The 11,580-nt window shown below is 40.5% G+C and overlaps 2 protein-coding genes across 2 annotated transcripts; both read left to right on the forward strand.

Moving 5' to 3' along the window:
• Positions 1–92: 92 nt before the first annotated feature.
• On the forward strand, positions 93–2,533 carry LOC132096199 (endoribonuclease LACTB2). The gene is made up of 7 exons (XM_059501443.1): positions 93–283; positions 395–558; positions 719–845; positions 1,389–1,567; positions 1,664–1,812; positions 2,205–2,292; positions 2,431–2,533. Exons 1-7 carry the CDS (start codon positions 162–164, stop codon positions 2,469–2,471), a joined length of 870 nt encoding a protein of 289 aa, XP_059357426.1. The 5' UTR covers positions 93–161; the 3' UTR covers positions 2,472–2,533.
• A 546-nt stretch (positions 2,534–3,079) lies between these two features.
• On the forward strand, positions 3,080–11,123 carry LOC132096175 (solute carrier organic anion transporter family member 5A1-like). The gene is made up of 10 exons (XM_059501410.1): positions 3,080–4,031; positions 5,263–5,706; positions 6,572–6,704; positions 6,800–7,005; positions 7,327–7,491; positions 7,586–7,784; positions 7,873–8,032; positions 8,614–8,849; positions 8,930–8,994; positions 9,642–11,123. The coding sequence occupies exons 1-10, from the start codon at positions 3,650–3,652 to the stop codon at positions 10,097–10,099; spliced, it is 2,448 nt and encodes an 815-aa protein (XP_059357393.1). The 5' UTR covers positions 3,080–3,649; the 3' UTR covers positions 10,100–11,123.
• The last annotated feature ends 457 nt before the right edge of the window (positions 11,124–11,580 follow it).

Raw genomic sequence — 11,580 nt, forward strand, 5'->3', positions numbered from 1 at the left:
AGAAACATCCAAACATTGAGCGTCAGCGACTTTTATTTTGTAAGTTGTGACTTTTGAACAGGAAGTGTCTGCATAAAAAGTCTCCTCCGGTCTTCTCTGTAGCAGGAGTCATTTCAGAAGTCATTTAAAGCTCGTGGCGTGTCTGTGTGGTCCTGGTGAAAATGTCCGCGGTGATTCCTCGTGTCGAGCAGCTGTCATCGAGAGTGGTCCGTGTTTTGGGCTGTAACCCGGGGCCCATGACACTGCAGGGCACCAACACATACCTGGTCGGGACAGGCAGAAGGTACACGAGATAAATGTACTTTTTTGTCTCTATTGCTTGTTTGAGCTATTTACAACTTACAACCTATTTATGGAATGTAACAAGTGTATGAATGTTTATTGTCCGTGATAGGCGAGTGTTAATTGATGCAGGCGAGCGCGCGGTACCGGAGTATATTGTCAATCTGCGCGAGGCTCTGAAGCAGCACGACACGTCCATACAGCACATTATAGTCACACACTGGCATCACGACCACACTGGAGGAGTGCAGGATATACTCTCAAACTTTCACACAGGTCAATAATATGTATGTTGTGTACAGGTTTTGAGATTTGTGCTTAAAATATGAATTTGTGCTCCCAAATCACTCTTTAACTAACAATGTAAATCTCATTTTTTTGTATGAACAGTGGTGTATATAAGAAAATCTTGCTAATGTAGCTACATGGGTTGCAGATTCAGAGCTGAGGGTCAGTAAACTCCCTCGGTGTCCTCCACAGGAAGAAGTGATTGGAGACCTGAAGAAGAAATATTCCTATCTTAGTGATGGTGATGTGATAAAGACCGAAGGGGCAACATTACGGTAAATACACACACACACACACACACACATATACAGTATATTCTGTAGATGATATGCTTATTAAAAATTTAAACCAAAATTTTTGTACACCACCGCTCAAAAGTTTGGGGTCGATAAGATTTTTAAAATGTTTTTCTAAGTCTCTTATATGCTCACCAAAGTTGAATTAGTAAAATTGTAAAAAAAAAAAAAAAATGAAAATAACAATTTTCTTATTGATATATTTTAACAGAAAAACAGTGATGGGAAAGCTGAATTTTACCCCCACACATGATATGCTGATTTGAAACTGTTGTGACAATTAAAGTCTTTACTGTGACTTCTGATCAATTAAAACCATCCTTGGAGAATAAAAAGTATATTATAAAAAAATACTTATCCAAATCTTAAAAAAAATATATATATCATTTTAACTCACACACATCCCGAGTCTTGAAAGCCTGTTTTTAAATAAACGCATTAGGCGAATAAGTGTGTACATTTACACATTCAAAAACAATAGTAAGTTGTTTAGCTTTTTCTCTATATTGTATGTGCACATAGGGTGCTGTTTACTCCCGGACACACAGATGATCACATGGCATTATTGCTGGAGGAGGAGCAAGCTGTGTTTTCAGGTGACTGTATTCTTGGAGAGGGAACGGCCGTGTTTGAGGACCTCCATGATTACATGAAGTCACTGCAGAAGCTCCTAAGCTTGAAGGCTGACCTCATATATCCAGGTGAGTGCATGTGTGATTATCGTTTTCTTTTCAGTGTGCTTTCTACAGAAAATTATCAGTGACACTGAGAAATGATTATGTGTATTTGTGTTTCAGGTCATGGTCCAGTGGTCCAAGACGCATATTCTAAGATCTGTGAGTATATAACTCATCGTAACGCAAGAGAACAGCAGATCCTAAACGTTCTGCAGGAGAACAGCGGAAATGCATTCACCTCCAGCGAACTGGTTAAAGTGGTGTACAAGGTTCAGCTCTTTTCTAAATGATAGTAACTCTTTTAATTCGACTGCATTTATATTTAACAGTGTCAAACCTGCAATCTATAAGGAGAGAAAATAAAACAACAGATATAAAGTGGGGATCAAAAGTATAAGGCAAATTCCCTTCAATTTGTTATGCAGATAATGCAGACTGCAATGAAAATATTTGTATGAAATCCTAAAAATGCAAAAGGAACACATTTTCACCAGTGGTCTCAGACACTTGTTCCCTTATGTATGTGAAAAGTAACCGTGTGACCACTTTATCAGACAATATGCAAATTATGAGAGTACATTATTTATAGAAATGTTAATTTCTAAATTGTGTACATAACATGATTTTCATCTGCTTTTTTATGTTGTCTGTAATATGCCAGGAGACCCCTGAACACCTGCACAGAGCAGCAGAGTTTAACTTGCTGCACCATTTAAAGAAACTCCACAAGGAAGGAAAGATCTGCCTGGGTGTGTGTGTGTGTGTGTGTGTGTGTGTGTGTGTGTGTGTGTGTGTGTGTGTGTGTGTGTGTGCACGCACGCATGTCTGTGAGTGCACCTGTGCACTATCGCCTGCCTCTGTTAACATTCATTTTTGTTTCCTTGCAGCTGAATGCTCAAATGACAAGAAGTGGAAGAGCAATCTGTGACACTTTTTACCCAGGACACTCATCACTCACAGTAACTAATAAAAGGTTCCCAGTTAGATGGACACTGGGTTTTTAAATGTTGACCTTCTGTGAAAACCTGCTCTGATAGGAGGCTATTAACATTTACATTTATTTAGCAGACAACTTTTGTAAGTGCCTTACAAATGACCACGTTGAAACAGTATAAATCATGCATCACAAAACCATATTATTTCTATTGCTGTAATTATTTAATGAGATAAAAATATCAAGTGCTTTTAATTTGTAACATTTAATTATTTGTTGTACATCCCTAAAAATTTAGTTGTTTAAAGAATTTAATTGATTAATTATGTTCTGCTAAATCACTAAATCGCAAATAAATGATTGTTGACGGATTTTTGTTTTCTAAAATGTTGTCTTATTTCTTTATATGTCAGTAGAGGGCATTGTTTCAGCCAGCCAGCCTAAAAGCGTTTGTTATGATTGTGTATTATAAGATTTAATTTTAATTATATTAATCTTTTAAAAAAAAAATGTATTTGCGTTTACTGCAGGAAGGAGTTAAAATACAGACTGGGGTGGTGCAGCCCCATTTTTTTGACAGGAATCGTGAACCGGAAGTTTACGTGCACCCGCTACGGTACAGACCGAATGCGCTTGGAGGCGATACAGCTGACAGCCCGAGCTACCGCTACGTTCAAGGACAAGGATATTGTGATTACACGGCGAAGATCTGATGGTGTGTCGGAGCCGCGTGCAGAAAGACGCGACAGAATACCGTTTAACGGCGCCGATGGAATTAATCGTGGTTATTAATCTAGCGCAGATAACGGGGCACAATGCGCGTGTGTGATGCGGCCGAGCGCGCGCGCTGCAGTATCCGCGCAGAGGCGCGTGAGCCCCCGGCTGCAAGTCGACTGTCGATCCAGTGTGTTGTTTTTGTGAATATGTGTCGAATTGAAAAGAAAATGGTGCTGTAAAGAAACAAAAAGGGTGTTTATATATAGTTATAATAAAGCATATCTGTTTAGGCGTTTTGTTTTGTTGAAATGAGCCAGCGCAGAATGTCTGCGTCTCTACAGCGCTTATAAACGGCTCGGATAGCCTCTGTGTTCAATGATAAGCCGCTGCCGGTTTATCTGAGAGTCTGTTATGCTCTTGATTCAGTGTGCGTCTGTGTGCGTGACGCGCTGAGGATGGCATCCGGTGCCGGTGGGGAGGCGGGTGATGGGGGCCCCGCACCTGTAAAACCGTTCCCGTACTTGTGTGAGGAGCCTACACAGGGTTTGAAATCTAAGAGCCTCCCCGCGCTCAGCGGCAGTCAGGCTCCGGAGCAGGACGTGGACAAGACTCTGCTCTCTGCCCCGCACTGCTCCCCCGTCAGGACCGAGCGTCGTGAGCCGGTGAGACGCACCGCTGCTGCGCTCCTGACGCTCCGCCTGCCGCGGCTGCCCGTGAGGCGCTACGTGGACAGGATCCTGTCGGACTCGCGCTGCTTTCTGTTCTGCATGTGTTACCTCACCTTCATCCAGTCTCTGATGGTGTCCGGCTATCTCAGCAGTGTCATTACCACCATAGGTAATATACCTGACTACTAGCAGATCCTCTTCTCTTCTCTTCTCTTCTCTTCTCTTCTCTTCTCTTCTCTTCTCTTCTCTTCTCTTCTCTTCTCTTCTCTTCGCTCAACTTTTCACCTAAAGCCTCATCTTGTTTTATCTCATCCCATTCTCCATCCATCTATCCAACTGAATGTCAAATTTCTCCCAATTTCTCAGTCTCTTAACTAAATATCCTCAAGGTCGGGAAGGTTAAAATGTATTTCACTACACATTACAAAATACATGTTTTAAAAAGTAATTTGTGACATATTTCCTTAGATTACACAAGTTTTGTAATTTAATCTAAATACTTTAGAATACTTTGGAATCCTAATAAGGTAATGCAAAAGGTTTTCTACAGAAAAAATAACGCCCACCAAACATAGGACTTAGTTTTCCTCTGCATATTATTTTTAACATCAGTTTTCTTTCATTTCTTGAAGGAAACAAAATTCCGACAATCTTTAAAATAAATAAATACATAAGAATTTATATATGAAAAATAATTTATTGCTGTTCAAGAAGCACAATGCCAGGGCGTGTAAACTTTTTGAATCAAGCGAACAGATTATTTTGTCCTTTAGTTTAGGAAACATTTAAGTATTAGTTTCTGAAGGCTAGCACTAAATGGAAAAAAAGATCTTTAAACAAAAGAAGAAAAATTGACATCAAATTCTGCAAGGAGTATAAAATTCATGATCAGAACTGTAGTTTAGGATGTGTCAGAAAATCAATTGCTGTTGATACTAATTGCCTGTTATTACCCGGATGTAACTGTTATGTCATTACCACCCATTTACAATGTAACTAATGAAATAAAGTTACTTATATTTTGTATTTTAAATGTACTTCCCGACCCTGGATGATATCTTTTTTCTTTCTTTTTTTTTTAATCTCATCTCAGTCTCGTCTCCTCTTAATCTCTTTGTTTCTCATGTTGTTTCATCTGATCTCATCCTAATCTCAGTCTCTTCCTCTTAATAGCATTTCAATCTTGTCTCATTTAGTCTTTCATCTCACCCCAATCTCAACTTTCTAGTTTAAATCTGCTTTCCTCTCAGCATCTCTCATTTCATCAGATTCCAATCGATAATTTAACAACCTCATCTCATCTTTATCTCTTCTCAGTCTCATTCCCTTCTCTATAAATAATAACTCAACATTGGAGTATATTTATGAATTTTCTACTAAACGAATCCTGTGTTTTCCAGAAAAGCGGTACAGTCTGCGGAGCTCAGAGTCGGGTCTTCTGGTCAGCTGTTTTGACATCGGTAGTCTCTTCGTTGTGGTGTTCATTAGCTACTTCGGTGGGCGGAGCCAGAGGCCTCGGTGGTTGGCTGTAGGGGGCGTGCTCATTGCTGTGGGTGCCGCCCTCTTCTCCCTACCTCACTTCATCTCTCCACCATATCAGCTGGAGGAGCTGAACAGCACAGTAGGGGGAGAGGGGCTCTGTGCCGGCGGTAATGGCAGCGGTCAGGAGAGGTCAGCACTGTCCAGGTGCCAGCGGGACCGGGAGGAGCGTGAGCATGCCCTCTATGTGGTGCTTTTCATCTGCGCTCAGATCCTCGTGGGAATGGGATCAACTCCCATATACACCCTTGGACCAACTTACCTGGATGACAATGTGAAGAAAGAGAATGCATCCCTGTACCTGGGTGAGTCGAAGTGAGGCTTTGTCTGTGTGTTGTTGAATGACTGGGTCAGTCAATCAGGTAAAGTGTGTCACTTCGGGCCACGTTTTTTTCTTACATGAGATCTACGCAACCATTACTTTGTCGCTTCATATCCATAAGAATTTAGCAGGTCATTTTCTGAAGAGACTATCACTTATGAACAGATTTAATGTAGGCTTTGTATTATGAGCACTTGTGTTATTTGCCTCCTTATGATGAATCGCAAAATTTATTCCTTATTTGTCACTTTGGATAAAGCATCTGTAAAATGAATAAATTCCTACTTTTTCATCTAATATTTGTATTTTATTTTACATCAGCTTTATTCCAATTGACAAAAACTATTTTTTAGTTTCATGTTAACAATAACAAAACTAACACTGAGTCTGTGCAGTAACAGACTTAGATAATCTGATTTGATTTAATGCGGACTGATCGGTGTGTTAGTCTTACTAGTTCTGTACACGCATGGAACAATATTTTAGAAGGTTTTCTTCAGGTTTCATATTTAAAAATGTTTAAACAGTAAATCTACATTTTGAACTGACATTAAATAATTAGCCTAGTGGGCATGGTACCAGTCTGTGCTAAAAGTCTAAAATGTGCAAATATAAGCTGTTTGTACCAGTCAATAGTAAGAGTATATTTGTTATTGTCTATTTGAGTATGATATGAATGTGTTTGACAGGAAGCCACAAGTGAGATTAGGTTTTGTCCACAACAGTGCCTTTTAGCCTGATGGTTAACGCGGTTTTTTCTACTTTCTAAAAAAAACCTGTGACCTTAATTCTGCCAGTAGCATATGACAGCTAAAGAAATGTAATTGTTCTCGTTTGTGCATGTTTAGCTATCATGTATGTAATGGGAGCTCTTGGCCCAGCTGCTGGGTATCTGCTGGGTGGGATTCTGATCGGATTCTATGTCGACCCTGGGACAATAATCAGTATTGATCAGAGTGATCCACGGTTTGTGGGAAACTGGTGAGGAAAACCTTGTCTCTCATTTGCTGTTTATTAATTAACATGCAGTAACCCTGACAGCACTGTGACCCTCTCTGTGTCTGTCTCTTTCTCAGGTGGAGTGGATTTCTTCTGTGTGCTGTGGCAATGTTGTTGGTAATCTTCCCCATGTTTTCCTTCCCTAAAAAACTTCCTCCACGGCACAAGAAAAGTAAAAGCAGTGTAAAAAAGGGTGCAGGGGATGTCTCCAGTGATGATGAAATGAAGAAGGAAAAGAGCCAGGCTGTCTCGTCCTCCATGGGTTTTGGCAAAAATATCAAAGGTGCAACCTAATGTCAAATCTAAAATCTTATTCTGATCAGATCATCTTTGAAGAATGATGTCACACCAGATATTTGATACAGTGAGCTAATATTTGCCTTTTAGTAATGGCTAGCAAGATAGAAATGGCTATTTTATTTTATTTAATATTTATTTTTAAACAATATTCATTTAACTTGACTGTCTGGTGTTTTTTTACTAGTTTTAGTTAACAATAACAACGCAGATTTTTTAGTATGAACACATTTCGGATGACACATTTAAAACCAAATAATAAATCTGTCTTGTTTCTCTCTCTGTCTGTTTCTGTCTCTCTCTCCAGATTTGCCAAAAGCAGCTGTGCGTATATTGAGTAACGTGACGTTTTTATTTGTGAGTTTGTCATATACGGCGGAATGTGCCATCGTCACAGCCTTCATCACTTTCATTCCTAAATTTATTGAATCTCAATTTGGTGTTCCAGCATCTAATGCCAGTATATACACAGGTACAACATACACACTCACACTGACACAAACATGTGTCGATCTGATCACAGTACTCACTGTGGGTGTTTATTAATTGTGAGTTTGTGTGTGCAGGTCTGATCATTGTACCCAGTGCAGGTGTTGGTATAGTTTTAGGTGGGTACATCATTAAGAAACTGAAACTTGGTGCAAGAGAAGCAGCAAAGCTGGCCATGATCTGCAGTGGCGTGTCTTTGCTCTGCTTTTCCACTCTCTTCATTGTCGGCTGTGAGAGCATCAACCTCGGTGGAATCAATATCCCTTACACCGCCGGGTATGTAGTAAAACCCTGTAGACCCCTACATAAATATCACCTGGGAAACATGAGCTGCACTGAATGATGTTCTATTTGTTTTTTGCAGGCCGACGCTGACTCTGTCTCACCGAAACCTGACGGCAAGCTGTAATGTCAACTGTGGCTGCAGGATTCATGAGTATGCGCCTGTCTGTGGCTCTGATGGCATCACCTACTTTAACCCATGTCTGGCTGGCTGCAGCAACTTTGCCAACCAAACCTCAGGAGTGAGTCATTTTTAATCAAGTTGAAATGTGGATCAACAGCGAATCCAGGGTTTGTCCAAACCATGTTGGGGTTTATTTTGCTGTAATGCCCATCTGATTGCATGCTTACTTTAAAATAAATACTGTTTACAGTGATTAAACATGTGCTTGCTACAATTTGTACTTTAGTACAATTTTTTAATTTTTTTTGTGTCTATTTTCATTTTTCTAGACTTTGTTTTAATGGTTAAAATAAACTAGAAATCAAAAAGCATGTCTTATTGAAATCTTACAACTTAAAAAAAAAAATGTCTAATGCAATGTCTAATCAGTTGAATTCATACAACTATTACGTTTTTATGACTGAATTTTGTATTTCAGTCACACATTTTCCACATTTGCGATAATCATAGGGTCCTAAAATAATTTCTGGACCCCCTGGCTATGAGTCGTGGACCCCACACCCCACTTTGAGAGTCACTGGCTTAAGATATCAACATTTTTCATGGTAGCCTAAAAATTTAACCACCCAAAAAAATGGTCTCTGTCAGTATTGTTGACATTATTCATGTGTATCGTAACATGCGTTTTCTCCCTCTCAGATCAGAAACTATTCGGACTGCGCATGTGTTCAGAGCAGACAGGTGATCACGCCGTCGGGAGGAAAACATGATCTGCAGGTGGTGATCGTGAAGACATACCTAAACGAGAACGGTTATGCCCTGGCAGGAAAGTGTGAGCGCACATGTGGAACGCTCATCACCTTCCTCATCTTTCTCTTCATCGTGACTCTCATAACCGCCTGCGCTCAGCCATCCGTCATCATCGTTACGCTCAGGTCTGCCTCTCTCCATGTACTTGCCTATCTTCTCTCTGTATCTCTTTGTTTTACTCATTCCTCTTTTATTTCCTGAGCAGGTCAGTGGAGGAAGAGGACAGGCCGTTTGCTCTGGGAATGCAGTTTGTTCTTCTCCGGACTCTTGGTAGGATTGGACTGAATTTTATTGAATTCATCATTTTTTGACTGTCCAGTAAAGCTGAGCAAATATTGAATATTCATCATATGTTCAGGACTGATTTGCTTGCCATATAGGGTTAAGCTTGATTTTAATCCTTTTTCTATTTGGCCATTACATTTCCTGAAGACCATCTCAGAAGACCATATCTATCATTTCTTGGCTCATGACTTGGAAGAGTATTTAAACCAAGATGTTATAATAGCATCATAAAATATAAGCTGCTTCATTAAGTGATTCAAAATTCTGAATTTAATGATTTTTTCATATATTAAAAGGTTGATGATACAAAAATACAGAAAAACTGTAATATTTAGATTTTTTTTTGATGTATGGAAAGTTAAAAAGAACATCATCCCTTTGAAATGGAAACCTTTTGTAACATTATAAATGTCTTTACTAACTCTTGATCAATTTAACTTAAGAAAAAAAAATTCTTTAAAAACAAAACTTACTGAACCCAAACCTTTGAATGGTAGTATAGATAAAAAATAATATAATAATCTAATATTTTTCCTCACAGCCCTACTGTTGATTACCACAGTGTATCAATTAGTTGCTGAAATTATGAATATTTAAACAATTTTTGATATTCTCTCTTTCTGTCTCCCCAGCCTACATCCCCACTCCTATCTATTTTGGGGCTGTGATTGACACCACCTGTATGCTGTGGCAGCACGATTGCGGTTTCCATGGGTCCTGCTGGGAGTACGATGTCACTTCCCTCCGCTTTGTTTACTTTGGGCTGGCTGCGAGCTTGAAGTTCCTGGGCTTCCTGTTCATCTTTCTCACCTGGTATTCGCTGAAGCAGCGCGAGGAGCAGGCACACACACATACACACACACACACGCTTTCCCCACTGGACACGGTGAGCCACCTTATCTGTCACGCAGGAGGTCACAAAGGCCACGCCCGCACACGCTCCTGTCCTGTCTTCCTGCCACGCCCACCGGAACACTCCCACGCTGCAATGCCAACTGGACACGCCCTTAGCCGTGGTAACAGCTGCCCTGGCAATGGCCTGAAAGCAATAACTCCCCCCATACGGTCACTTGAAAAAGTGGCGGTCTGAGGACTGGAGCCTTGCGCTCACACACACATACTCGCTCATACACATGCATGAAACTTCATACAATTATGACGGCCGGTTATGTAAATGGAAACATAACACAACGCTTAAAGCCATTGCTGGTGCCTTTTTTTTAAACACACACACAAACAAACTTCAAAGACATATTATCACAGATTTTTGTGAAGCACTGATTAGTAATAAAACTTTTTTGACAATACCTCAGCATGATGAATACCTCTGTTCATCATAACATACCAACACAAACATACTCAAACACATATAGTCATCTCATCTAGTTACCTATAGTGTTAGTTGGGCACATATTCTTTTGCTTCTCCTGTACAGCAGACAGATACATGTACTTGTTAACCTCATTTATTCATCCATTTTTCAACAGTGAAGGGAAAGAGACTGCAAAACTTTACTATGCAAACTCCTCCCATCACACTGGCTCCTCCTAATTCACATGAGCCCCTCCCCTATAAAAACCCCTCCATACCAACCATTTTTTTCTACACCCAAACTGTAAACTCCTCCCACAGTACTGACTTCAGATGTGTTTGACAGATAGATCGGTGTACAACATCAAAGTACCACGAAAGCAATATAGTGCAGAGTGCTACATGTGCTTTCAAATCACTCTTATGGAGCTTTGATGTCATTCACCAATCGGTCTGCACAGCAGCACTTCACATCGAACATGCCGCCTTCTCATCGGCTCCTCCCAAACTTTAAATTCCTCCCTTAAACAACCTCCCTTTCAACTATTTTGGCCACACCCAGATTGTAAACACCTCCCCAGTACAGACTCCTCCTGAATCTAAATAGCCCCTCCCATACTTTAAAATCCCTCCTCTAAAACAACAGGCTTGTTTGAGATGAACTACACTAGCCTGTCACCGGCTGGCAAGATCTGCCACTTGCAGTCGGGGACGGAATTGAAATCAGAGACATCAAATCAGACAATTTCTGCTACTGGTAGTGACGCTCGTGCAGTGTTTGCATGCTATCACAGATTAAGTGAAATAAAGTGAAAGTGAAAGTGACGTGACATTCAGCCAAGTATGGTGACCCATACTCAGAATTCGTGCTCTGCATTTAACCCATCCGAAGTGCACACACACAGAGCAGTGAACACACACACACACACACACATACACACTGTGAACACACACCCGGAGCAGTGGGCAGCCATTTATGCTGCGGCGCCCGGGGAGCAGTTGGAGGTTCAATGCCTTGCTCAAGGGCACCTAAGTCGTGGTATTGAAGGTGGAGGGAGTACTGTACATGCACTCCCACCTACAATTCCTGCTGGCCCGAGACTCGAACTCACAACCCTTCGATTGTGAGTCCGACTCACTAACCATTAGGCCACGACTTCCCCGAAGTCGTGCAATCTTTGTCAAATACACAGATGTTTTTAGAAACACTTTTTGTATACTGTTTAATACAGTGCCATCTGTTCATGAATAAAGTTCAAC

This window comes from Carassius carassius, chromosome 20, assembly GCF_963082965.1.
Source record: "Carassius carassius chromosome 20, fCarCar2.1, whole genome shotgun sequence".
NCBI classification, from domain to species: Eukaryota; Metazoa; Chordata; class Actinopteri; order Cypriniformes; family Cyprinidae; genus Carassius; species Carassius carassius.

Bases quoted from the DNA above. Each gene is read 5' to 3' on its own strand.
- LOC132096199 (XM_059501443.1), top strand. From the start codon at position 162: ATGTCCGCGGTGATTCCTCGTGTCGAGCAGCTGTCATCGAGAGTGGTC. The intron at 846-1,388 runs GTAAATACACAC...ATGTGCACATAG, and splicing joins ACCGAAGGGGCAACATTACG to GGTGCTGTTTACTCCCGGAC. The intron at 1,568-1,663 runs GTGAGTGCATGT...TTTGTGTTTCAG, and splicing joins GGCTGACCTCATATATCCAG to GTCATGGTCCAGTGGTCCAA.
- LOC132096175 (XM_059501410.1), top strand. From the start codon at position 3,650: ATGGCATCCGGTGCCGGTGGGGAGGCGGGTGATGGGGGCCCCGCACCT. The intron at 7,492-7,585 runs GTACAACATACA...TTGTGTGTGCAG, and splicing joins TAATGCCAGTATATACACAG to GTCTGATCATTGTACCCAGT. The intron at 7,785-7,872 runs GTATGTAGTAAA...TGTTTTTTGCAG, and splicing joins AATATCCCTTACACCGCCGG to GCCGACGCTGACTCTGTCTC.